At 47.2% G+C, this 27116-nt stretch overlaps 1 protein-coding gene across 35 annotated transcripts in view; it reads right to left on the bottom strand.

The window, feature by feature from the left end:
- The window catches only part of EPS15L1 (epidermal growth factor receptor pathway substrate 15 like 1), a 101193-nt gene that overhangs the window by 49544 nt on the left and 24533 nt on the right, over nucleotides 1–27116 (bottom strand). For 32 of the 35 annotated variants that reach the window (XR_003428317.1, XR_003428318.1, XR_003428319.1 and 29 more), the window contains 8 exons: nucleotides 25927–26022; nucleotides 25150–25212; nucleotides 17640–17765; nucleotides 14123–14182; nucleotides 10011–10244; nucleotides 5761–5918; nucleotides 3210–3366; nucleotides 2879–2964 (listed from right to left, as the gene is read on the bottom strand). Coding sequence is in view for 31 of the 35 variants with exons in the window: in XM_027084552.1 (XP_026940353.1) it covers nucleotides 2879–2964; nucleotides 3210–3366; nucleotides 5761–5918; nucleotides 10011–10244; nucleotides 14123–14182; nucleotides 17640–17765; nucleotides 25150–25212; nucleotides 25927–26022 (980 nt within the window). In the remaining 4 variants the exon portion in view is untranslated. The remainder of the gene's footprint in view (nucleotides 1–2878; nucleotides 2965–3209; nucleotides 3367–5760; nucleotides 5919–10010; nucleotides 10245–14122; nucleotides 14183–17639; nucleotides 17766–25149; nucleotides 25213–25926; nucleotides 26023–27116) is intronic. The other 3 variants (XM_027084541.1, XM_027084538.1, XM_027084531.1) reach the window with 1 other exon arrangement.

Raw genomic sequence — 27116 nt, forward strand, 5'->3', positions numbered from 1 at the left:
GCCCCACTCAGTGGGGGGCAGAAGTATAGGAACGCCCCCAGTGACCATCTGCCCTACCTGACCTCCTCCCCTACAAGTGTGGGTCGAACCTGTGGATGCCATGAGGCTTTGCCCCCAACATGGCCACACAGCCTTTTAAAGCAGAGAATGTCAAAGCAATGTCCAGGGTGAGAAGGGCTGGATGTGCCCCTGCTGACTTTGAAGATGGAGGGGTCACGAGAGAGCAGGCACTGGGCAGCCTCTCAGAGCAGAATGAGCCCCTGGCCACACAGCACGGAAAGCAGACCCCAGACTCCCAACTTTGAGCAACTCGATTTAGATCCCCACCTACCTGGACAACACCTTGAATTCGACCTTGTGAGGCCCTGAGCAAGAAGCCCAGTTAAGCCCATCTAGACTCCTGGTCTACAGAGCTGTTTTAAGCCATTTGTGCTGTTTTAAGCCATTCCATACACAGCAACAGAAAATGAATACATTCTCTAAATCCTGTTTTAAGCCATTCCATACACAGCAACAGAAAATGAATACATTCTCTAAATCCTACGTACACTCGCTCATGAATGGTGAGCAATAACTGTTCAGAAGACTGAGCACTGAAGACACGAGGACACACGGAGTGAGGCCCTGCCTTCACGGAGCTCACAGGCCAGTGAGAGAGACAGGCAACAAATCAACACACAAAGGCACACAACCTAAGTACCACGAAGGGAAATCCAATGGGATAAGGAAAGGGGGTGTGCAATGTCCTGCATACGATGACCAGGGAAGGACTCCGAGGACGTGGCCTATGAAGGGAATATATGATGGAAAAACATTCTAGGCGATGGGAACAGGAAGGCATAGCTCGGCTGGAGGAGCCATGGTGAGGTGTTTGGAGTGATGCAAAGTTGGGTGAGGAGTCCAGAGGGCTGGCAGCAAGATGCGGCAGTGAGGGTCTCTGGGCCCGGCAGCTGCCCCCAGCTACTCCCTCACAGGAGGCTGTGGCTGGCCGCTGTGCGCACCAGGGCTTGGTGGGGCCCTGCCTGCCTCCTCAGCTGCAAACAGCTCCCCCGGGGCAGCAACCAGCCTTGCTCTCCTCCTTAGAGACTGACTGTTTGTGCCCCCCACAAATTCATATGTTGAAACCCTAACCCCCCAATGTGATGGTTTTTGGAGGTGGGGCCTTTGGGAGATGCTTAGGTCATGAGGGTGGAGCCTGCAGGAATGGGATTAATGCCCTTACGAGAGACCCGAGACCTCCTTGCCCCTCCACCCTCTGAGAACATGGCGAGAAGACGCTGTCGATGAACCAGGAGATGGGCCCCATCAGACACTGGATCTGTCTGCACCTCTATCTCGACTTCCAGCCTCCACGATGGGGGTAAGTATGGGCCTGTTGTTCAAGCCCCACAGTCTGTGAGAGTTTGTTACAGCAGCCTGAGGGGGCTGCCTCGGCATCAGAAACCTCATGTGGCCAACATACCCTGTCTCCCCTGCTGGGAACCCAGCCCTTGCTCGACAGTAAGGCCCCCTCTGGGACATTGGGCCAGACATGGAACCGCGAGTATCTGCATGTTCGTTTCCACAAGTCTAAGAACTACCTAACGATACAACGTGCTCTTTACATCCAACCCATTACGACTGAGTCACGTCAAGGGGACAGGCGTGTTTCGCCACACCGCCAAGCAACAGGCCTGAAGGTCACTCTCAAAGCCACCCAGGCCTGGCTTCCTGCACACTCTTGCTCTGCACACGCTTGCCTCTTGCCTTCACAGGGAAACGCTCCAGGCTGCCAGAGGCTGCACAGCTGTGAAGAGGCAGCCCTGGCCTGACTGGGACACCACTGTCCCTTCCAAGACCCCAACCCTTGCATTACAGGGTCCCCTCCCTCCTCTACCTGCAGTCCTGAGTAACAGGCCTGCCCAGGCTCTGAGACACTGGCCCTCCATCCTCACGGACCCTCTCAGCCTTGTCAGGCTCCACGTGCTGATTTCTGGTTTGGAAATACAGCCCCAGGGAGCAGATGACAGATGGGAGCCATCCTCTGGGCTGAGCATGAAGCAGAGGGTCTGGCTTCAGCAGGTGGCCAAGGCTGAGGCTTTGTGGCCAGCCAGCCAGCCACCTAACCAGTCTCACATGACATCTGACCTGCCTTTGCTTCTCAGGGCTCTGCTCCACTAAGGACACAAACTACACCACCCAAGGGGCATCCAGCTGTGAGTGGGATCCAGCTCGCTCTGGCAAAGTAATGTTTTCATTTTCGGTCAAGAAACAGTCTGTCTCCCGTGGAGGGCTGGGTGCCTTTGGCCCTTCTGCTCGTTGCACCCCCCCCCCCAGCCCTCCCCCAGAATTAATTGGTAAGAGGATGGTGTTCTGCAGAAGATCACAGGGGCATACAGGAAGTAGATGTATTCTTTTATGCCAGACTCTGAGAGTACAGACACCCCATCCAAAGCCCTTGTTTACAGGTGGGGAAACCAGGGCAGTGGGCGCTGGGAGTGAAGACAGAAACCTGGACACAAGGCCTGAGACTCAGAGTTGACCTGTTGCTCCTAAGCAGCAGTGTCACTACCTGAGACTCAGTCACTTTATGTGTTCAGAAATTACAAGGCCTTCCTGTGGCGGGGGTGGGGGGGGGGTGGGGGTGGGTGCCCTGCAGGCCACCTAGCAACAATGTGTCTGAGACCCCACAGCCCACACCGGCTCCCACTGAGGATGTCAGTACTTGAGCTCATTAAGTCAATTCAGGAACTCAGGAGAATCTGTGTCCCTTCATTTTTGCTGAACAAACTCATGACGGTCAACTCGCCACATGGTTCACAAGCCTCTGCTACTTCCGATAACAACCTGGGACGTAGATTTGGTTGGAACCTGAAGGGAAGGAGACGCTTTAACATACCTTTGTAACTGGGCGATCTCTTGACTGATATCATCAAGTTCCTTCACACCGGTAAACTCCCCCGATCCAAGAGAACTTGAACTGTCCTGCAACCAAATTCAGACAAAGAATTACAAATTGGCTAGCTGACCTCACCGCACAGCACGGGCTAGTAGGTCTTAGAATAAGGGATAAAATCATCTGTCTCCAGCCCCCAGCCTGGGAACCATCTGGGCAGCCCAGACACACCCCGAGTGGCCCTAGTGAAGGCTGGGCAGGCCGCCAGCGCCACCTGGTGGCGGGCTGAGGGAAGTGGCGCAAACACGATAGGGATGGGCCAGCGGCTACTCACCGGGATGGGAGTGCCTCTCTCTGAAGGTGGGACCATGTCCGGCGAGAGGACTTGAGGGGGGTCGATGCCTTTACTGACCTTCTGCTGAATGAAATACATAGCTAACGCGAATTGGTCTTTGCTTAACTTCCCCGTTTGCCTCGTATCGGCCAGGGCCCTGGGAGAAATGTGGGGATGCTAATTACACATCACAAACACCAGAATTGGTTCCAAGTACATGGAACCCACACTTCTAAAAAATGGACAACAAAAACGATAAAAACAATGGGCCACAGCTGCAGCTCCTTTTCTACTGAACATCCCCTTCCTGGGGAGCAGTCCCAGCCCCCCCACCAGAGCGTCAGGGCAGGAGGGGGCTCTTCTCCCAACTGGAGAACCGCCAAGCCCACCCCCACCACGGGCCGAGGAGCCGGTCCCTTGGGAAGCCCTGTTAGCAGCCAGGAGACACGCAGCTGGCTTCTGATGGTGTGCAGGCAGTGGATGTGATTCACATTCCTGTGCAAATGGAAGCTGGAGCCGAGTGCACACACTCAGACCCTCAGCTGGTTCCTGCAGCCTTGGGTTATCAGAATGGCCTGAGCCGCTGGTCTTCAATGGGGATGACAAGCAGCACCTGGGGTTGTCATCATGAGGGGACAGGGCCTGGAAAGCCAGGCATGGCTACACAGGGGTCAGTCCCTCGCTGCTAAGGTGACCCCGCCCTTGTGGCCTTCTGGTGTCCTGGCACATGGGCAAGGCAGTGTGGAAGCTCTGCCACAGCCCTGGTCACCGAGAGCTGGCCGTACGGGAAGGGAAGCCTCACGCAGCCAGGACAAGGCCTCCACATCTGTGAAAAATGTCATCCCTTCACTCTGTCCACTCAACACGCAGTCTCCTTCCCACTGCACGTAGCTACTGAGAGAGTAGTGAAACCATGCCCTGATGCAGAGCAAAGAAGAGCCGGGAACGTGTAACAGACTCGGGCCCAAACGCTGTGAGCGAACAGGGCTGGTGGAGACCCCTGTAAATGTCTCTGTTCAAGCCTGATTTTAAAATGTCTTTGTTCTTGTCACAGTTCAAGGGCGGGGTGTGATAATTTCGAACTGCAACTATTTCTCCTGATTCTGCTGGCAAGGGCCAGTCCTGCTTCACACCCAGCCCACGGCAGCTCTCGGGCTGCGGTCCCATCTCTCTGGCCCGTCCCTGCTCCCCGGTCTCTGAAGGAGCGGGGGCCCGCGGGCCCACGTGCAGGGGTACTCTGTCCGCGTCCACCCAGGGCAGCATGACTGTGCTTATTCTGACACCACGCTGAGTGGCACGGTGCCGGGCACTGCGGGGGACACGCCTACGTCCTCGTTTCGTCCCTTCAATCCTTCGTGGCTTGTTATCTCCACTTTGGATGTGCTCCCACACCTGGCCACCTGCAAACAAACCCAGCCTGTCCTTTCACTGTCCCAGTGGTTACTCTAGAGCTCACTCTTTCGTCCTTGCCTTTTTCTCCCTGTATGCAATGCCTTCTGCGTGTTTTCTTTTTAATCCAAGCGTATTTGTGATTTCGTTGTGTCATTTACGTATTGTCATGTCACTTACAGGTTGAGATACATGTTATAAATTACTCTATGTTATGATCAGGGTATAATTTGAATTCCATGCACGTGCATTTCAGCGTGATAAAGGGGGCACTGGATCTGAAGGGCCTGATAGAGACTGCCCCTGACTCGTCACAAGGGGCCAGGCTTCCCACAGTCTTTTGCTAACTGACTAGGTGTCGTGTGCTTCTTCAGAAGGGACAGCCCGTTTTCTCCAGTAGGGCCTCACCTTGTAACGTGCCTATCTCTGAATTACTGTTAAGGATGGTTATTTCCCCAAGTCACAGTGAATTTCACAGCTCTATTTGGAGGGGTTCACCCCTCCAGAATTACATGGAAATTCTCTTCTTACAACTCCCAAGTGAAGCCCTCTAAAGTGGGAGGGCTTTCTCCACTGAGAAAGCTAGGAAGCGACTTTCACCACTGGCTAGTTACAAAAGGAGCCATCCCAGTGCCATGAAGATCGCTCCGCTGGCCCTGGAGGAAAGTGGGGGTGAAGACGGCTCCTCGACCAGCCCTGAGGTACAGACCAGTCTCACCCTCTCCCACCAGCCGTGTCACTGACCTTCACGGGGAAGGGCCTCTAGGAGAGATGGCCACAGCCCTGATGCCCAGGGTGGCCCTGCCGGAGCCTCTGGGGCCCTTACTGCACCCTTCCACCAGAAGGGGGTGGGGCCGAGCATCTGCACCCTCACTGGCTGGGCTGAAGGCTGCAAAACCACTAGCAAGAACTTGCCCCAGAGCTCTCTGGAGGGACAAAACAGGAGACCTTCCTGCTGGAGGAGGGTGAACTGACATGCACGGAATACAGGGTAGAGGTCTTTACACTCAGCCCTGACTACCGCCCCCTCCTGTCCTGCTCACCCGCTCCGGCCCTTCACACAGCACAAGTCTCACTCAACGTGTGAGCCACCCACAGCCGTTACTTTCACACAGCGAGACCCCCTGTACTTAGGAAGAGACGTCCACCTATCTGCTCTTACCATATGTGTGCTAGAAGGTTCTGGGTGAGGCCCGAGTGCATGAAGATCTCCTTCACCTCCTGGCCGCTCACATAGCCGTCCAGGTCTAGGTCAGTCTTCAGAAATATCTCGTCAAATCGCATCTTGTCCGCCACTGGCACCACCCAGTTTACTGTTGGCTGAAAAGGTTTTTCAGAAGTTAATCCTCAAGCTTTTTATCACCTGCAAATATACACTATTGAAGTGCTTTCATGCTCATTTTAGCAGAAAACCCTCCACGAGCCAAGAGGGCAGACAGGATCCCTGTTCTTAAGAGCGGAAACTGAGGCTCAGAGAGGTTAATGCTGACTCGGTCAGTCTTACCCAGTGGCCAGTCTGTACCTCTTTCCACCCCATCACAGTGCCCTGAAATCTTTGTACTGAGAGGGATGTAAAGACGCAGCAGGTCCTTCTACCAATAGCCCTTCCATCCCCGCTGCCTGGGACACGAAGGAAAGCCTTCCACGATGGAAAGTGATCCCCTTCCAGGAGGGGACTTCAAGTGTACCAGAGAGGACCCTCCTGACCACTCATTTTGGAAGGACTGTCTCCCGAGAACCGGCCCAGCACCGATACCAGCGTTCCTGGCCTTCTGTCCTCCACCTGCAGACCTTCTTTGCAGCGGCAGGGGCATTCTCAACGCCCACAGTTCCAGGATTCTGTACTCCATCCTTCTTTGACCCTGACCCCACTCCCTGCGACACAGCAGACCCCCTGTGAGGTGTCAGTACACACAAGGCACTGACAGGCACTGAGTGAGGCTGATGTGAAAACTGCACCTGCATGACAGGCGGGCACTCAGGGCCCTGTGGTGCTGGTGGGGGAGCCCAGGCCTCTGAGGAGCACGCCCACCACCTGTGAGCGCCCCACATCCACGAGGACCCTGCTATGGCAGACGAAGCTGAGAGCCCAGCGAGCTGCTTTGATTTCAGTGCATTGGGGCTTGGCCACCTCGTGCACCTGTGACCTCTTACACCACCTGCTCCAGTTCTACTTAAGAAAAGCAAATGCCAGGGTCCGCCAGGGCCAGAGCACCTCCAACTCAGAGGCATCCAGGCCCCTCGGGCACTTGGTGGCAGGCCTCTTCAATTGCTTATTCTGGGTGTGTCACCTCTGACCTTTGGGGCTCCCATCACAGCACGTTTCACAGCGTCTCTGCCCCTTTTTGTAGAGATGTTTCCTTTCATCTGCTTTTCTGACCAGGTCTCTCTTATCATCTAAATCAGTGGGATCCTGATGTGAGCACCAGGGATCCAGAAAGTAATTTTGGGAAGAAAGGGACAACACATTACTCAGGGTTTGGGGTAGGGAGTAGAATGATTTAGGACAGCAAGGATTTATCAAAAAAAAAAAAAATCATCAGAATTTATGGACCAGATTCAAATTGCAAAGGCTCAGGCAGCGAGAACTGAGATAGCGTTTTACCTGCTGCATTACAGGAATTTTCTAAGCCACCTCAGGTCTGTCATTGAACAGTTCAGAGGAGACGTAAAGATGCACATAAAGGAGCTTTAATGAAGAGGCTTGCTGTCTTTAAGTCAAGAGCCTGGAACGAGCTCATACGCTGACACTGAGATGCCCACAGAAGAAGGAGCAATGGTCAGACAAGCTGAGCTGAGACGGGATTGGTTTCTGGGTCCCATGGGCCCCAACAGATCACGCCTCTGGGATGATGAGGGTCCAGACATTCGTTGCGCAAACACAATGAACTTGCTGCCTCATTTCTGGGGGTCTCAGGGTATGTCAGCAGCAAGAATCCGATGCCTACTTAGCTAAAAATCCAACACTGAACAACCTCCCCCTTGGAGCTGGGTCTCCTGGAAAGGGCTGGGTTTAAGGTCAGCTTAGCAGCTGTAGGCCTCCAGTCAATGGCAACAGACCCTGGTGGCTGGAAGGGGCTTCCCCTCACATATGGCCACGAGAGCTGGACTGGGCGGCCCTCTGGGGGCCCCAGGTAGGGTGTTGTTGCCCTGGGGATGAGGAAAGTGGGGGAGGGGAAAGCATGGAACTTGTGGGTCCACAGAAATGCCCGTTCTCATGTCTGCAATTCCACCAGCTGCCCCTCTTCCACGGGGACAAAGACACCCCCACCTGTGACCCCCAAGAGTGGCCACTAGTACAACTGGTCTAGTCAGGGGGGTCAGCAGCATGCTCCTGGGATCTGGGGAGAGCTGCCAGATCACCAGGGGGTGGTATTATGAGGCTGGCTGGCCTGCACCCAACAACAACTTCAGCCCTGCCTGCTTCCTTGTCAGTAAAACATACTCCATCTAGCCTAGCCTACGGTACTTAAGAGCTTTCGGCAAGAATTCTGCAGACTCAAGGTGTTGGGTCTTGAAACACAGCAGCTCATGTAGGTCTAAGTAGCTGGCCTCAGCCCCGCTTCTCCGACTCCATCTCACCATCCCCTGGCTAACCCTGCCTCAGCCTTTTTCCGGTTTCAAGGACACACGGAGCGTTTCCACTTGAGAGCCTTGCCATGCACTAGTCCTCAGATGGCTTATCATTCAGGTGTTAGCTCAGATGTCACCGCGGCAGCGGTAGCCTGCCAGCTGGCCCCACCCACGGGAGCACGCCCCCCTCCTCACCCCGACACTTCCAGGCCAGGCCCTGCTCTGCTTTCTCATGACTGGTGGACCTTCCTTAGTTTACCAATTTGCTTATCGTCTGTCTCCCCACAGAGGGCAGGGGCCCATCGCACAGTCACTGCAGCACCCCCAGGAAGTGCCGGGCACGGCTGGTGAGCTGGCAAAGGTGCCCAGGCTGGGCCATCTGAGGCTGGGCTCCTTCACAGAGAGCCGCATACAACTCACCAACCAGAGGCCACGCCTCTCCAACTGGCCAGAGTGGTGAGGGGAGTTGTGTTAGCCCCTATGACCAAGCCTCATCGACCCTCTCTGATCTCTTTTTTTTACTCTAGGATGTGATAAGCTCCTTGAAAATGAGCCTTGCAAGTTGAATATTTAACTTTAAAATTATGTCACTATCAAGAGAAATCACTGTCTCATTATGCCTTTCTTGTTTTCATTTTTATCATATTCCAAACTTGCATGGGGTGCTGGCTGGCCTTCTTGTCACAACTCATTGCTTTGGCTTTGAAACCACAAATGAGGTAGAAAGTAAAGCATGATTCCACATGTAACTCACGTCCTTGCACGTTTTAGACAATCTCCAAGGTGCCCTTTTACAAAGAGCCCATTACGATGCTGCCTTTGCAAGAACAAGAAACGTCTTTTTTGACATATAAGATACTGTCACATGGAGAGCTAGAGCCCCCTCCTGTCTTCCTAACACGAGATGGATACCTCCCTTAATTACCTGATTACTCAACATATTTTTAATGAGCATCAGAGTACCAGAGATTCTTCTAGATGCTGAGATTATAACCAAGAACGAACTCTGCTCTCATGAAGCTAATGGCGGGGGTTTGGGGGGGAACTGGACAGATGATACATAATTAACCGCATAACAGGCCAGCTGTGGAAATCTAGAAGAGAGCAGGTAGAGGGTGGCTGGTCCAGGGTGTGGTCACACCAGGCTCCCCAGATGAGATGCCCCGTGAGCAGAGGCTCACGACGCCAGGTGCCTCAGTATGCAATCTGGGGACACGCCCTCCCAGCAGAGGGTCTGCCCGAGGCAGGAGGGGCAGAGGGGTGAGTAGTGCTGGGGAAAGGCGGTATTTATGTGTAAGTGAATGAGAAACTTAATTTTGAATCCCTGTTGCTATGGTCTGAATGTTTGTGTCCCCCCCCCCCAATTCATACGCTGGAAGTCCTAAGCCCCATTGTGATGGCATTAGGAAGTGGGGCCTTTGGGAGGTGATTAGGTCGTGAGGACAGAGCCCTCACGAATAGGATTAGTGCCCTTAAAAAAGGGACCCCAGAGAGCTTCCATGGCCCTTCCGCCATGTGAGGACCCAGCAAGAGGACGGCCACCTGTGAACCAGGAATTGCCCCACCAAACACCGAATCTGTCGGCACCTCGATCTTGGACTTCCAGCTTCCAGAACTGTGAGAAATAAATATCAGCTGTTTAGAAGCCACCCAGTCTACAGCACTGTCACAGCAGCCAGAGAGGACTACGACACCTATTGTAAAGATTTAATTTAATCACAGACTTTACCCTTCTTGGGTCACGAACTACGTGCTGCTGAGAAACATCTTGCTGGCACTCTACACAGCAGTGCAAACAACTGCTCGGAGACGTGGCCACGCATGCAGAGGGCACCGTACCTGTGTTTGCTTGATACTGTGCTTGGGAGACAGGCTTCCAGTGCTGTTCAGGCTGCTGACGCTGCCGTGGGAAGGCGTGGAGCGGAGGCTGTCTTTCGGCGGGGGGCTGGCAGGCAGGACAGGCACAGCTCCCGGGAACACCGTCTTCTTCCTCTTGGACGGTGGGATGAGGGATGGGGGCAGGGCGGAGGGCACAGGCTCCTTCTCGAGGGCTCGGTACACCAAGTGCATGGCCTGTGAGCACAAAAGAGAACGGCGTTCAGGTGGCGAGGCCCAGGGCCAGGGCGGGCAGAGGGCAGCTCTTTCAGGGGCTGCAGTGATGTGATGAAGACTGCTCTTTTTGAGGTTGCTTCCAAATGGAACACAGTAAAAATAAACCTTTCTGATGAGCTACACTGCCAATGCATAATTTTCTAAGACATATGTTTAATCACGAGAGACTGAAATGAGTACAAAAGGAATACAATCATGCCAGACTCCACACGTGTCCCTTCGCCACACAGCAAGGCCACTGTCTCCAGCTCTGACGACTTTCAAAGTAATGGAACGTGGAAGTCTACAGACTCACCATGATAGTACACCTTAAACCTATATAGTGCTGTCTGTCAATTACATCTCAAGAAAACTGGAAGGGGAAAAAAAGGCACACCATGAGAGCTGCATGTACCTCAAGATATTCAGGAGACACAAAACTACCCAAAAGGGCGTGTGTGCTGAGGATGGACAGGTGGCTCTCCTGCTCGAGGTAGGCAGGGGAAAATAAACTTTGTCTAAAACAAGGATTGAAAAGTCTATTTTAAAAAGTAACAAAACAAAACCAAAATGACAACCTCCCCCCCCCCACTTCAAACTAGTCTTTAAGTTGCTACCAACAGATCATTAACACAGGTAAAAATTTACAGTCACTTAAAAACTGTACTAAATGCCAAACTCAGCTAGTGATGAAAAGAAACACAAAATGACACAACTCTAAGACCCACTTATAAAAGAATATAAATCTTGGCTGAAATGATGAGAAATGATAAAAACAAAAGTAGAAATTCAGGGCTCATGAGGTTATGAGGAGAGAGGCGTGTTCCTGGGTTCACTCCAGGCCAATCACCCCTTCCTGGAGACCACCCCAAAGGCAGTTCAATGATACTAACTAACACCTGAAGTCAAATGCCATCAAAAGAAATATAAAAACAAATAATGAGGGGCTTGGGGGAGGGGGGATGGGGAGTTAGTGTTTCATGGGGACAGAGGTTTAGTTTTGCAAGGTGAAAAGAGTTCTGGGGATGGATGGTGGTGATGGTTGCACAACCATGTGAATGTGTTAATACCACTGAACCGTACACTTAAAAATGGTTATGATGGGACTTCCCCGGTGGTCCAGTGGTTAAGACTCCATGCTCCCAATGCAGGGGGCCGGGGTTCAATCCCTGGTCAGGGAATTAGATCCCACATGCCGCAACTAAAAGGATCCCACATGACACAACGAAGATCCCACACGCGGCAATGAAGATCCCACGTGCCGCAACTAAGACCAGGCACAGCCAAATAAATAAATAAATATTTTAAAAACTAAATAAAAATGGTTATGATGGTAAATTTTGTTATGCGGTAAATTTTGTTATGTGTATTTTACCACAATAAAAAAAATAATAATGGACAGCTAGTGAAAAGAACAGGATGATGGAGAAACACGGAAAATGCTCAAAGTAAAAAAGGCAAAACAGAGTCGATGTGTGGGGGAAAAAAAACACAACTGAGTACTATGGGGTGTAAGGGATTATGAGTGGAATTGTAAGAGAAATTGATAATTTCCTTGGCAAATGGTTTAAATTTAACCTAGAAGTTTAAAATCTCAAAGGCTTTACACCATAGTATAGTAAGATAATAACAAGCTTTCATTCATTTGTATGTTGTAAAATCACATTTTAAAGACATTTAAAATTCCTAAAACAGAAGATGTACCTTAGGGATATGGATATAGTGCATCGTTTTCTATGACTTAGGAATTCCCAGCTTTTTTTTTTCCTGCTTGAACTTAATTACTGTTTATTACAGCATTGTCCTTATCTACAAGGGGCTACTTTATTCTACTTTGAGATTTAACGGAATGAGATGAGTGAATAAATCTCATGAACGGGAGAGAAAGATCAAAGATGTGAGTAAGGAGAGGGGAAGGGAGAAAGAAAAAGAGGGACAGAATGACATGGGCCCAGGGTGGGGAGGTGAGAGCCAGGCAAAGTCAGTGCAGCAGGCAGCTGGGAGAGGTGAATGGTGAGCTACGGGGGTGTGGAGGGAGGGCAGCTGAATGGGAAGGCAGCCCATAGGACACAAGAGCCCCAATCCTCACATAGATCTAGCACTGCTGCTAAAAGGAGAAGAGGGTGGGAGTGTCAGGGCTCTGGCATGAACAGAAGCAGACGTGGAAGTAGATGGCAGGCTGCTAGGGCACCTGGTGGGCATGTCTACACATATGCCTACTTCCCAGCTCTGTCTGCTGAGAAGGCCTGGAAGCAGTGGCATCGCAGGGGCACTGAGCACCCCAGTGCCCAGATCCTGGTTTCTAATACCATTCTCCACTATAAGGAACTGGGGGTCCCTGGAAAAATGGCTGATGATGGAGCTGAGAGAGCAAGAAAAAAGAGCAAGGAAAGAGCAAGGAAAATCCTATCGTGCCAAAAGTAAGCAAGTGCTCAAGAATGATATGATGTGACCAAATGACAAAGGAGTCAGCTGGGAGGAACTCCCACTGGGCAAAATAAATCATGCCAGTAAAGGATTATAAACCATGGAACAGAGAACAGAGGACACATCCATAAGTCCACCCTGATATGAACAAGTTCCTTACAGTAGAAGGCCAGCTAGAAGATGTGCAAGGAATGACAGAATTAGAAAATCATCATCTGGCAACTACCAGAAACCTGACTGATTCAGGTGAGACTCCTGGGAGGATGCAAGAACTAGCGGGTGAGAGTTGTAGGGGTAACAGGGTATTCAGTCTCCACGTGTCTCTCATGAAAGATTGAGCACAAAGGAAAAGAGAGAATCCTGAAGCCTCCACCCCAAACTTGATCAAGGTCGGGTCAAGGTTGACATCAAGGTAGTAAGACATGGAATAAGACATCACATGTCCTATCGATGTCATGTGCCCTGGGGAGAACAAGCATCACCTCGGTGGGGACCTGCCACACAAAAGTGCATGGCCTGGATCATCAGGAAACAGCAGACAACCCCACACCGAAGGACACACTACACACCACTGGCCTTAAAAATGCCCACATGGCCATGAGACACAAAGACAGACGCAGGAGCTGATCTAGATTATAAGAACACGAGGCTGGGGCTTCCCTGGTGGCGCAGTGGTTGGGAGTCCGCCTGCCAATGCAGGGGACACGGGTTCGTGCCCCGGTCCGGGAAGATCCCACATGCTGCGGAGCGGCTGGGCCCGTGAGCCATGGCCACTGAGCCTGTGCTCCGCAATGGGAGAGGCCACAACAGTGAGAGGCCCATGTACCGCAAAAAAAAAAAAAAAAAAAAAAAAAGAACACGAGGCTGTAGTCTCTTTCACTATAAAGGACATTTTGGGAACAACTGGCAAAATGTGAATAATATCCTTAGATTAGATAATAGATTAATACAATAATAGATATACTAATATATAACATATATGATATAACCTATCATAATAGATACTGTAATAAATTAGACAATGTCAATTTCCTGATTTTGAACTGGACAGCAGTTATGCAAGAGAATTCTCTGGTTTGGGGATACAGACACTGAAGTATTTCAGGATGAAAAGGCCCATGTCTGAAACTTACTTCAAAATGGTTCAAAGGGAAAATTAATTGTGTATACATATCCATGTATACATTCATATGCAAATGAGAGAGAAGGAGAGAAGGAAGGGGAGAGGAGAGGGAGAGAGGGAGAAGGATAAAACAGTGTAGTAAAACAGCAACACTGGGGAATCTGAGTGAAGATTCGAAAGAATTCTCTGTCAAATTACACCCAAATTATGTCAAAATAAACATTTAAAAAATTAAACGAGAAACCCCCACATGAGCTGCACATTTGCTTCCTCAGCAGAGTGGGAAAAGAGAGTCACAGCAGGGGCCTACCACAGCAAACTCATCTCTGTCCAGGTGCCCGTCCTTGTCGATGTCACTGAGGTCCCAGACCTGCAAGGGAAGAGAGCAGCAAGGCTTAGCGGGGGGCGGTACCAAGGGACTGCTGGGAGGAGAGGCCTGTGTGGCAGCACGCATGCCCACCAGAACTCAGATTCTGACTGCACACCAGGGTTAAGACAAGGCAATCAAAATGCATTTAAGAACCAGTCTGTAGGTTCTCTGAAAAACCATCATCCAATGAAATACTGTCAATTCCAAGATCCTTTCCACCATATTAACATTCATTTTCTCTAACAAATGATCATGATTGTAATCACGTCCACCCTGATTTTTAGATTCTTTGGTTTTGGTGCAGGTGTTGCTCTGAACACGAGCCCGCGTTCCCGCCCCCACTGACTGACACACACACACACAGACACACACACATCTAGCCCCTGCCCCCATTCACGGCAGGGCCACGGGAATGCATTTGAGTAGGTCTGTGGGATCTTGTCTCCTCTCCCCTATCAGTGGATGGTGAGAAAGATCCCACAAAATATGCCAGGCCGACCTAGCATCCTGAAAGACAAGGCAGGCATGGATCAAAGGCTGTGTGCTGGGTTTTCTAAAGTACAACCAAGGCACTAGCTTCCTGACCCAAGTCAGCCCGCCAGGACCAGAAGCCTGTCTGACTTGGACAGTGCTGCACATGGCACCAGTGCCCAGAGCCAGGCAGAAGCCCAGGGTCCATCTGTGATGCTACATATGCTGGTACCCGCGCCCCCAATCAATCACTAGGATCTTCAGCCCAGGGATGTTTCTCACATGTGGACCCTCCTCTTCACCCCCTGCTGCTGTGTCCTTGGCTTGGGCCTCTCCAACACTCCACAGAGGCCAGAGCTTCCAGCTGGCCTCCCTGCCTCTAGTCCTGTACCCAGGGTAACCACAGGACCTGCTCTAGAATGCACTCTCACCCCACCTCACCCTGCTGATGGCATCCAATCCCTGTGCACATGGAGACCACTGTGCCCTTAGCTGGTCCCTCAACCCCAGCCCAGTCTCCTGGGACTCCACCTTGATCTCTAGGGACTTCAAATTGTTCGCAGTCCCCTCAAGCATATGGATGCCCTTTTAAAGGTGTCTGGCACTCGGCTGAGTGTTTTACGTCTTTGGTCTCAATTTAAGAAGCAGAATCTCAGAAGAGTAATGTTCCCAAAAATATGGCACATACAGGCCTTCCTGACTCCACAGTCCTCGCCTGCCACAGCACCACTGACATTCGGGGCCAGATCATCTCTGTGGTGGGACATCCTGTGCATTATAGGATACTGAGAAGCAACCATGACCTCAACCTACCTGACATCAGTAACACCCAACCCAGGTGGTGTCTCCAGGTACTGCTCTACATCCCCCGGGGGTAGAACCGCCTGGTGAGAATATCAGCCGTACTCAGCGTGCCAGGCTGCCTCTGCTCATGCTGTCTTGTGCCTGGCCTTCTCAACCCGTCATCTGCAACCTGTTCCTTCCCTCTAAAGGCTACAACCCAGGGGCACCTACTCTAGGCAGCCTTCTCTGCCTGCCCTGTACCCCTCTGCTCTGGCGGGTCAGGAACCTCCCCCTCTACCACTGTCCCCAGCAAGCAGAACCGTGATTATCAGGGAGGCAATGGTTGTGGGGGCGGGGGGGGGGGGGAAGCACCAGGGAAGAGTGCAGGCTCTGGGGACCACCAGGACCTCATTCCCTTCTCCATGCAACCCTGAGCGACTAACCAGCCACTCTGAGGGACCCCCATTTCCTCACATGGAAAATGGAAGTGACACCATTCATAACAAAGTAGTTGCAAGTACCTGGTGACTTCATTCCTGCAAAGCGCTAGAACAGGATCTAGCACATACTAAGCCCTCAATAAATACCACGATCTTAACTATTACTTACTTATTTGATCTCCTGGACTGTATTTAATTTCATCCCCATTTTCCCAGTGCTCAGTACAAAGCTGGCCCAGAGCAGATTCCGAAAAATGCTTCTGAATGACTAAATGGATGCATAATGCGTGGGTACAGGGATGCACAGGTGAATGAGTGTGTGCACAGATGCAAGGACGGATGCCTGAGTGCATTGATACATACCACAGATGGATGGGTGCATGGACACAGATGCATGCATGGGTGTGAATGCACGCATGCATGGATGGGTGCGTGAATGTGGATGCATGCATGGATGGATGGGTGCATGGACATGGATGCATGCATACGGACGCATGCATGCATGAACGGGTGCACGTGTGGGTTGATGCTTGGAGGGAGGGAGAGACCGAGAGAGGAGTAGATGAGAAGTGACCCCCGTGGACAAGACCTGGAGCCAAGGTAGAAGATCTGCAGAACTCACCCTTCCTAGCCGTAGCTCCCTTTCTAATAAAGCACACTCCACCTCTGTTGATCTCTTTGTCTTGTTCAGGATTTGGCTCTACAACATTATTACACCCAACTTTCAGGTATTTTGAAGAACTGTCACACTGTGCAGGAGCAGATCACCCCATCCTGCCTCATAAAGACCACTGGTGATCAGCGTGGGTACCCATCACAGGCCTCCGTCTACACCACACCACAGCCAAAAAGAAGACAAAGGGATCTGTGAGATCCCCTTTCTTAGTGGCCTCATTTCAAAACAAAGTCCTATCTGGATCCTATCAAATGGGCCAGTAACTGCAAAAGTGATATTCAAACAGGAAAATTATTAGGTGAATCCAAGTGGGTAGGAATTTGCACCCTTCCCCATGGTTCTACCAAATGTCATGAGCCAGACCCACAGGTGTGGCCTGGGGCAGCAGGGACCATGCTCCACCCTCCTGCTCTAGGTCTGCACCTGCCACACCAGCAATTCCATCCAGAGAGATGACAACATCCATCCCCTCTCGACCCAGAGCGGGAAACTCAGCACAGAGATAGCCATGCAGAACTGGGCTTTGTGCACAGAGCAAACATGAGGGGCCATAACGCAAACCCATTAGAAGGAAAACAGTCTGGTTTAGAAACCTGTATCTAAAAAACTTGTATTTAATAGGAACAAAACTGAGGCTTTTTTTTAAATAAAAATGGGGGGAATGCATAAAATTTTATCTAAACTTGCAGCAGAATTGAAAGTACCTTTACCTTAGGTTCCTAGGCAGGAAAAAACAAAAATTAAAAATAGAAAAGAAATACAGACATATATGCCCATACTCTTCCCCTAGAAGCACAATGCAGAGGGGGAAATCACAGTCTGGGTTTGAGTCCCAGCTCTGCCTGCCCCGAGCCCTGGGTAGTGAGTGCACTTCTCAGGCTGCTCCCCATGTGTGCTGGGGAGCCTCTGTGAGGTGCACCCTGTGAGGCCCCAAGCCAGCCCAACTGCAGCAATTGCTCCACCCATGTTGGCTCTTATGAAACCCAACACTGCATGGCTGTGCAGCAAGGCCTCGAAGTGTCCGTGGGGGGTGAGCATGGGGCTGACTGGATTCAGCAGTAGTGCCCGGTGTGAGAGAACCACTTACCCTACCCAGGACATCAAGAGGCAGCTTTGAGTTCATGAGGACTGGCTTGACTTTGTCTCCAGAAAGCAAACCACTGATGGGTAAGAGGCTTTCAAAAATTCCATCAAATTTTGCCTTTTCTTCTACCTAGTTGGAAAGAAACAGCCTGAGTGAAAAAGTGTGAGAGTCCAAAATGAGCCCTGGCCTGAAGCTGATTGAAAATGGGCAAGGACACAGCGCTGGGCTCACCTAAGAGTACAGGACTGTCCTACTGCACTTCCAGAGTGAACTCTAGCCAGAAGGATACAGCCTTCTGGTGACTATGGATCTGGTGGCCAAGATCAACAGGGGAGAGAGGAGCTGGGCTTCACTCTCTGCCACAGGGGATGCCTGGGAGACCAAGATCATTCCTACCTACCTCCTAGCTCACTAGGATGAGAAAGATGAAAGAACAAAGAACTAAATCTGGATATCAGTCCATAGAACTTAAACAACTAAAGAACCAAATATAAAAATAAACCAAAGATGTAAGCAACTAATTATCAAAATCAACTTTAAGCATAAGAAGTCCTCTGTGTCTGACAATAAAAAATAAATAAATAATAAAGCTCCTCAGGAACAGAGTGAAGGGCTGGGCAGGGTTTGCAATGCAGAATAGCAGCCTCTACCATTCTGAAATACAAAATGCGGGCAGCATGTAAAGGGAGCTGTCAGTGAGGAGGGTCTGGGCAGGGGCCTCCAGTCTGCCCTCCTATGGAAATAAAGCCTGTGGCAAGGGGAAGTGAGGATATGGCAAACCTCTCACCACTCTGACCACAAGCTGGGGCCACTGGGAGCCCTAGGAAAATACTCTCGACAAGTGTCCATCAATGGAACAATGGATAAACAAAATGGTCCATCCATACAATGGAACATTATTCAGCCATTAAAAGGAATAAAACACTGATGCACACTACAATATGGATGATCCATAAAAACATTACACAGAATGAAATAAGTCAGTTACAAGAAGATAAATGTTCTATGACTCCACTTACATGAGGTCCCTAAAGTACTCAGATTAATAGACAGAAAGTAGCATGGTGGGTGCCATGGGTTGGGGGAGGGGGAATGGAAAGTTAGTGTTTAATGGGGACAGAGTTTTATTCTGCAAGATGAAAACGTTCTAGAGATGGACAGTGGTGATGGTTACACAACAACGTGAATGTGTCTAACACTACTGAACTATACACTTAAAAATGGTTAAGATGGACCTCTAGGACAACTTCAAGCATACTAACACTCACATCATAAGGGTCCCAGAAGGAGAAGAGAGAGAGAAAGGGACAGTGAGCTTATTTCAAGAAATAGCTGAAAATTTCCATAACCTGGGGAAGAAAACAGATATCCAGGTCCAGGAAGCACAGAAAGTTCCAAATAAGATGAATCCAAAGAGGTCCACACCAAGGCATCATGATTAAAATGGCAAAAATTAAAGAGAGAATCTTAAAAGCAACAACATAAAAGCAAGTAGTTACATACAAGCAAAGTCCCATAAAACTCTGCTGACTTTTCAGCAGAAATTTTACAGGCCAAAAGGAACCGGCACAATATATTCAAAGTGCTGAAAGAAAACACTTACAACTGAGAATACTCTCTACCAAGCAAGATTATCATTCAGATTTGAAGGATAAATAAAGAGTTTTACAGACAAGCAAAAGTAAGAGTTCAGCACCACTAAACAAGCCTTATGAGAAATGCTAGAGATTTCTCTAAGTGGAAAAGAAAAGGCCACAACTAGAAACAAGAAAATTATGAAAGGAAAAAAATCTCATTGGTAAAGGCAAACATACAGTAAAGGTAGGGATCAACCACTTATAAAGCTAGTAGGAAGGTTAAAAGACCAGCAGTAAAATCATCTATTTCTATAATAAGTAGTTAAGAAAAACACAAAATAAGAAGATGCAAAATACGATGTCAAAAACAAAATGTGGTGAGGGGAAGTAAAAATGTACGATTGTTAGAATGCGTTCTAAATCTAAGAGAGCATCAACTTAAAATACTCACCTATGCATATGTTGTTATACATGAACCTCACGGTAACCACAAACCAAAAACCTATAATGGATCTACATAGACACAAAAGAGAAAAGCATCCAAACATAACACTAAAGAAAGTCACCATATCACAAGGGAAAAGAGCAGAAGAAAAAAGGAACTCAGACTTCCCTGGTGGCGCAGTGGTTAAGAATCCGACTGCCAATGCAGGGGACATGGGTTTGAGCCCTGGTCTGGGAAAGATCCCACCCCACGGAGCAACTAAGCCCGTGCGCCACGACTACTGAGCCTGCGCTCTAGAGCCCATGAGCCACAACTACTGAGCCTGTGTGCCACAACCACTGAAGCCCACGTGCCTAAAGCCCGTGCTCCACAACAAGAGAAGCCACCACAATGAGAAGCCCGCGCACCACAACGAAGAGTAGCCCCTGCTCGCCGCAACTAGAGAAAGTCCACGTGCAGCAAGGAAGACCCAACGCAGCCAAAAATGAATAAATAAATTTGATTTAAAAAAAATGGGAATAACACCACAAAGAATTAGAAAAGCATGCATTTAAAAAAAGAAAAAAAGGAACAACAATAATAAAGCTACCAAAACGAACTGAAAATAATGAACAAAATGGCAATAAGTACATACCTATCAATGACTACTTTAAATGTAAATGGACTAAATGCTCCAATCAAAAAACATGGAGTGGCTGGATGGATAAAAAACAAGACCCATCTATATGCTGCCTTTAAGAGACTTCAGATCTAAAGACACACAGACTGAAAATGAGGGGTTGGAAAATGATATTCCACACAAATGGAAATGAAAAGAAAGCTGGGGTAGCAATATTTACATCAGACAAAAGAACTGTAAAACAAAGACTGTAACAAAAGACAAAGAAGGGCATTACATAATGATAAAGGGGTCAATCCAACAAGAAGATATAACAATTGTAAACACAGATATGCACCCAACATAGAAGCACCAAAATACCTAAAGCAAATATTAACATAAAGGGAAAAATTGACAGTAATACAATAATAATTGGGAATTTTAATACCCCACTTACATCAACAGATCATCTAAACAGAAAATCAATAAGGAAAGAATGGCCTTAAGTGATACATTAGATCAGATGAAATTAATAGATATATATAGAACATTCCATCCCAAAGCAGCAAAATACACATTCAAGTGCACATCGGACATTCTCCAGGACAGATCACACACTACAGCACAAAGCAAGTCTCAATAAATTTAAGACTGGAATCATATCAGTCTTTCTGACCACAACAGTATGAGACTAGAAATCAACTACAGGAAAAAAACTGCAAAAAACACAAACACATGCATTCTAAACAATAACTAAACAACCAATGGGTCACTGAAGACATCAAAGAGAAAATCAAAAAATACCTGGAGACAAATGAAAATGGAAACAAAGTGATCCAAATTCTGTGGTATACTATTGTAAATCAACTATATTCCAGTAAAATTTAAATATTTTTTTAAAAAATCTATGGTATACAGCAAAAGCAGTTCTAAGAGGGAGTTTATAGTGCTACAAGCCTACCTAAGGAAACAAGAAAAATCTCAAACAATCTAACCTTACACCAAAAGATACTAGAAAAAGAAAAACAAACAAAACCCAAAGTTAGTAGAAGGAAGGAAATAATAAAGATCAAAGCAGTAATAAATGAAAAAGAGACCAAAAGGACAATATAAAAGATCAATGAAAGTAAGAGCTGGCTCTTTGAAAAGATAAACAAAATTGATAAGCCTTTAGCCAGATTCATCAAGGAAAAAAAAAAGGGGGGCCTAAATAAATAAAATCAGAAATAAAACAGGAGAAATTATAATTGACATCACAGAAATACAAAGGATAATAGGGGATTACTATGAACAATTATATGCCAACAAATTGGAAAACTTAGCAGACATGGATAAATTGCTAGAAATGTATACTCTCCCAAGACTGAATTAGGAAGAAATAGAAAATGTGAACAGACCGATTACCAGTAATGAAACTGAATTAGTAATTTTAAAAACTCCCAACAAAGTCCAGGAACCAGACAAATTCTATGAAACATTTAAAGAAGAGTTAACACCTATCCTTCTCAAACTACCACAAAAAATTTAAGAGGCAGGAAAGCTTCCAAACTCATTCTACAAGGCCAGCATCACCCTGATACCAAAACCAGACAAAGAAAATGACAGGCCAATATCACTGATGAATATAGATGCAAAAATCCTCAATAAAATATTAGCAATCCAAATTCAACAATACATTAAAAGGATCATACACCATGATCAAGTGGAATTTATTCCAGGGATGCAAGGATGGGTTCAATATCAATAGCATAACATTAACAAATCGAAGAATAAAGATCATATGATCATCTCAATAGATGCAGTAAAAGCTTTTGACAAAATTCAACATCCATTTGAGATAAAAACTCTCCAGAAAGTGGGTAGAGAAGGAACATAATTCAACATAATAATGGCCATATATGATAAGCCCACAGCAAACATTATACTCAATGGTGAAAGGCTGAAAGTATTTCCTCTAAGATCAGGAACAAGACAAGGATGCCCCCACTCTTGCTACTTTTCTTCAATATAGTATTGGAAGTCCTAGATGCAGCAATCAGACAAGAAATAAAAGGAATCCAAATTGGAAAGGAAGAAGTAAAACTGTCCCTGTTTGCAGATGACATGATACTATACATAGAAAATCCTCAAGACACCACCAAAAAAATACTAGAGCTCATCAATGAATTTGTTGCAGGATGCAACATACACAGAATTCCGTTGCATTTCTGTACACTAACAACGAACTATCAGAAAGAGAAATTAAAGAAACAATCCCATTTACAGTTGCATCAAAAACTATAAAATATCTAAGAATAAATCTAACTAAGGAGGTAAAAGATCTATACTCAGAAAACTGCAAGACACTGATGAAAGAAACTGAAGACAACACAAACTGATGGAAAGATATATCGTGCTCATGGATTGGAAGAATTAATATTGTTAAAATGACCATACTACCCAAGGCAACCTACAGATTCAATGCAATCCCTATCAAAATACCAATGACATTTTTCAAAGAATGAGAACAAATAATTTTAAAATTTGTATTAAATACAAAGGACTCCAAATAGACAAAACAATCTTGAGAAAGAACAGAGCTGGAGATATCAAGCTCCCTAACTGATGTTACAGAACTACAGTAATCAAAACAGTATAGTACTGGCACAAAAAATAGACACAAAGATCAATGGAACAGAACAGAGCGCCCAGAAATAAACCTATGCACTTATGGTCAGTTAATCCAAGACAAAGGAGACAAAAATAGACAATGGAGAAACAACAATATCTTCAATAAGTGGTACTGGGAAAACTGGACAGCTACATGTGAAAGAATGAAATTAGAACATTTTCTTACACCACATACAAAAATAAGCTCAAAATGGATTAAAGACCTAAATGTAAGACCAGAAACCAGAAAACTCCTAGAAGAAAACATAGGCAGAACACTCTTTGACATAAATCATACCAATATTTTTTTTGGATCTGTCTCCTAAAGCAAAGGAAACAAAAGCAAAAATAAAGAAATGGGACCTAATTAAACTTAAAAGCTTTTGCAACGGCAAAGAAAACCACCAACAAAATGAAAAGGCAGCCTACTGAATGGGAGAAAAGATTTACAAATGATTTATCTGATAAGGGGTTAATATCTAAAAATATACAAAGAACTCATTCAACTCAATATCAAAAAACAACCTGATTAAAAAATGGGCAGAGGATCTGAACAGACATGTTTCCAAGGAAGACATACAGGGCGTCCCTGGTGGCACAGTGGTAAAGAATCCGCCTGCCAATGCAGGAGACACAGGTTCGATCCCTGGCCGGGAAGATCCCACATGCCGTGGAGCAACTAAGCCCGTGAGCCACAACTACTGAGACTGCGCTCTAGAGCCCATGCTCTGCAACAAGTGAAGCCACGACAATGAGAAGCCCGCACACCGTAACGAAGAGTAGCCCCTGCTTGCCTCACCTAGAGAAAGCCCATGTGCAGCAACAAAGACCCAACACAGCCAAAAATAAAAATTTTTTTTAAAAAAGATAGTGAACTTTATATTATGTGTATTTTACCACAATTTTTTTAAAAAAAGAGAAAAAACAAATCAGAGCACAAGCAGACACTGTGTACTCGAGTCACCATAAGCAATGAGAATCCCAACTCCCTGCATCCGCCTGGAGTGTGGAACTCTCCCTGGATCTGTCAGACTCGCTGGCTCAGGCTTCAGGAAGCCCAGGAACTTCCACCACAGAAAAGAACATTAACACTTGTCACCGTTTCTCTGAATGGACTGCAAAGCTCTCTGCCCCACCACAGTGCCATTCCTGCCCCAACTCCCCTCTCCAAGGCCTCACAGGCTCCTCAGCCGCCAGCTCTTCTCTTGAGGCCTCAACACAGTTCCTGCCAGAAAGGGGCCGAAATGGTTCAAGGAATAATAAGATCCCTTTGGCACCATTTTCACAACAAAGCAGCTGCTTTTCAAAGTAGGCGCCGTGCAATTGGACTACAGAGAAAGAAATCCTTCGGCACTGCAGCAACATGCTTGATTGCTCACAAAGGCAACTTCCTGACCCCTCAGTCACCTGAGGCCTCTTCCTGCCCTGTCCCTGCACCCGACCTCTCCCATATAAACCCTTTCAAGGAGGGAACACACCAACCCCATAAAAAGGGACAAAAAAGCACTTGGGGCTGGGGGGGTGGGTGAGGGGTGTCTATTTCATAGCAGGACTGCTATTAATGTCAGTATTTAAACCAGATAAAAGTGAGGAAATGTGACAACCCGCTCACAGTGAGTTGGGAGGAGGTCTTATTACTGGGAGACTGTCTCCAAGCCATACACAAGTTGCCTTCTGGAGTAAATTCCGCACTTATTAGGAGACACCACTCGTTTTTCTTTCTAGAAGCAGTAACACAGCTCTACAGCCACAACATCCTGTCCTAAAAAGAACACATTAAGTGTTGAGAGAAGCTTTTCAAAAAGCAATAGGAGCAAAACAGAAAGGAAAGAATTATAACGCATAAACTGGCTGGAAATAACGAAGAAAGCTACGAAGACATCCTGGAAGTCTTCATGCTTGAGAGTTCTCACAATTTCTCCTTCTATCCTGATTAACCAACCCAAGCAGCAAAACCACAGAACATGACCTAGAAATACGAGATTTCAACTGTAAACATTTCAGAGTCCAACATCTGAAACTTACCTAACTGCCTTAGTAGGCAACACCCAATTATAGGAAAAGGGGATAGATAGCCTTTGCAAAGACTCTAATTTGGAAAAGTATTTTGTCCAACTTCTGTGGCATACTCACTCTGAAACAGAGTGGATGATACAATCGTCCTATGAAATGTTCTGAACGTCATAAATGGCTAAACGACTGCATGTGAAAGACAGCCGAGGGGCGCCTTCCCCGGTCACTTACCCTCACAGCCCAATGGGCCTCTGCAGAAGGCGGCGTGACCATCAAAGGGCTGCTGGTGTCGTGCTGAGGAGAAAGAGGTACATTGCACTGTAGCTGGCACAGAATTCTACTACTGGAGGATGTGTTCACTATAAGGGTACACATTTCAAAGTGCTTTCAAAATGGAGAAAAACCTCAAAAAGTTAAACACAGGATTACCATATAACTCAGCAATTCTACTCCTAGGTATAGACCCAAAAGAACTGAAAACAGGTGTGCAAACAATTCCTTGTGCATGAATTATTATGTCCACCAACAGACGAATGGATAAACAAAATGGGGTAGACCGCACAATGCAATCTTATTCAGCAACGAAAAGGAATGAAGTACTGACACATGCTACAATGTGGATGAACCTTGAAAACATTATGCTGAGTGAAAGAAGCCAGCTGTATGACTCTATAAAATGTCCAGAACAGGCAAATGCATAGAGACAGAAAGCAGATTAGTGGCTGCCAAGGGTTGGGGGAGGGGGAAATAGGGAATGATTATTTAATGGGTGTAGAGTTTTCTTTTGGGGTGACGAAAATATTCTGACCAGTTAGAAGTGATGGTTACCATAATATTGTGAATGCACTAAATGTCACCCAATTGTTCATTTTTAAACAGTTAATTTTAGATTATGTAAATTTCCCTGCAATTAAAAAAAAAATTAAAAAGAGGGAGAGAGAAAACATGGAGAGATAGATAAATAGATGATATTAGAAGAACGTGAACTTGAAGGATTTTGACACTTACAAACTTAGGCGGCGGCATGTTCAAATTCAGATTGCTCAAGGTAACTTCGTGGCCGCTCTGTGCACAGGCCACTAGTCTCAGTGCAACATAGAAACCCTGCAAATCCAAAAAAGGGGGAGGCGTAAACCCCACCCAGCTGGCAGCGGCAGTGGCAGAGCTGTCTGCAGCAGTGGGCTTTGGGGAAAGAGGGATTTCAGTTTACTTCAACAAGGAAGACCACATGTGAGCAAGTCACTTACAGTGTTGAGCAGAACTGGTCTCACCCTGGGAGCACTGTTTAAATGAATATGCTAAAATGGACTTAGCCCATTGCTTTCTGAACACCGTAAAATTTCAAATAAATGTATTTTCAAATAAATGTATTTTCAAAAATAATCTCAACATTTAGGAAATGCTAGATTGTAAAAGTAGCAGACTGCAGTTTAAGAGTCTAAAGGATGGTTCAAATATGCGTTGACTTTTTAAAAATGGTTTGAAATAGACACAGTTGTTTGGGAATTGACACTCGCGATTCCCTGGGATGCCCCTGGCCTCACTGAACAGAGCATCTCCTACTCACCCTCCCTACTCCCCAATGGCCTGACGTGGACTTCACTTCCCACATAAGGACAAAGGACCTGAACCAGGCCAGCAGGGGCCTTGACTCCTCCTCGCCCTCCTCCTAACCCAGAACTGGCCATGCCACAGTCTTAGTGGACTCGTGTAGCATCACCTAGTTTTTTTTAAATTGATCAACGGGCCTAAGAACATGGACTCTTTTTAAAACTGTAAACACAATTATGGTTTTAAAAACTTCTTCAAAGAGATGAGCACTAGAGCAGCTTTTCTCAAGCTGATGTCTACAGAATGCCCGTGTAGAGTGTAGAGAAATGGGGACATTAGTAAGGTTAGAAGAACTGCATTAAGCAAAGTTAACAGGGCTCTCTTACACAAAGATCCTCAGAACCCTTAACACCCAGATGTGTACTGTGAATCTCAAGCGAGGGAGGAAAAGCTAACGGTGCTTTCCCGACGGGTCAGCTCACGGACAGTGAGACACCAGGAACAACATCCCTTGGAATATAGTTTGGGGAAAGACTGAACTAAATTAAAATATGACCACTTAAAAATCATAAGTACTATAACATTCCATTTATAGAACATTCTCAAAATGACAAAATTATGTCAGAGAAGGAACCAGTGGTTGCCAG

This window comes from Aethalodelphis obliquidens, unplaced genomic scaffold (genome assembly GCF_003676395.1).
Source record: "Aethalodelphis obliquidens isolate GAN/ISIS:26980383/991018 unplaced genomic scaffold, ASM367639v1 scaffold53, whole genome shotgun sequence".
In the NCBI taxonomy this organism is placed as follows: domain Eukaryota; kingdom Metazoa; phylum Chordata; class Mammalia; order Artiodactyla; family Delphinidae; genus Aethalodelphis; species Aethalodelphis obliquidens.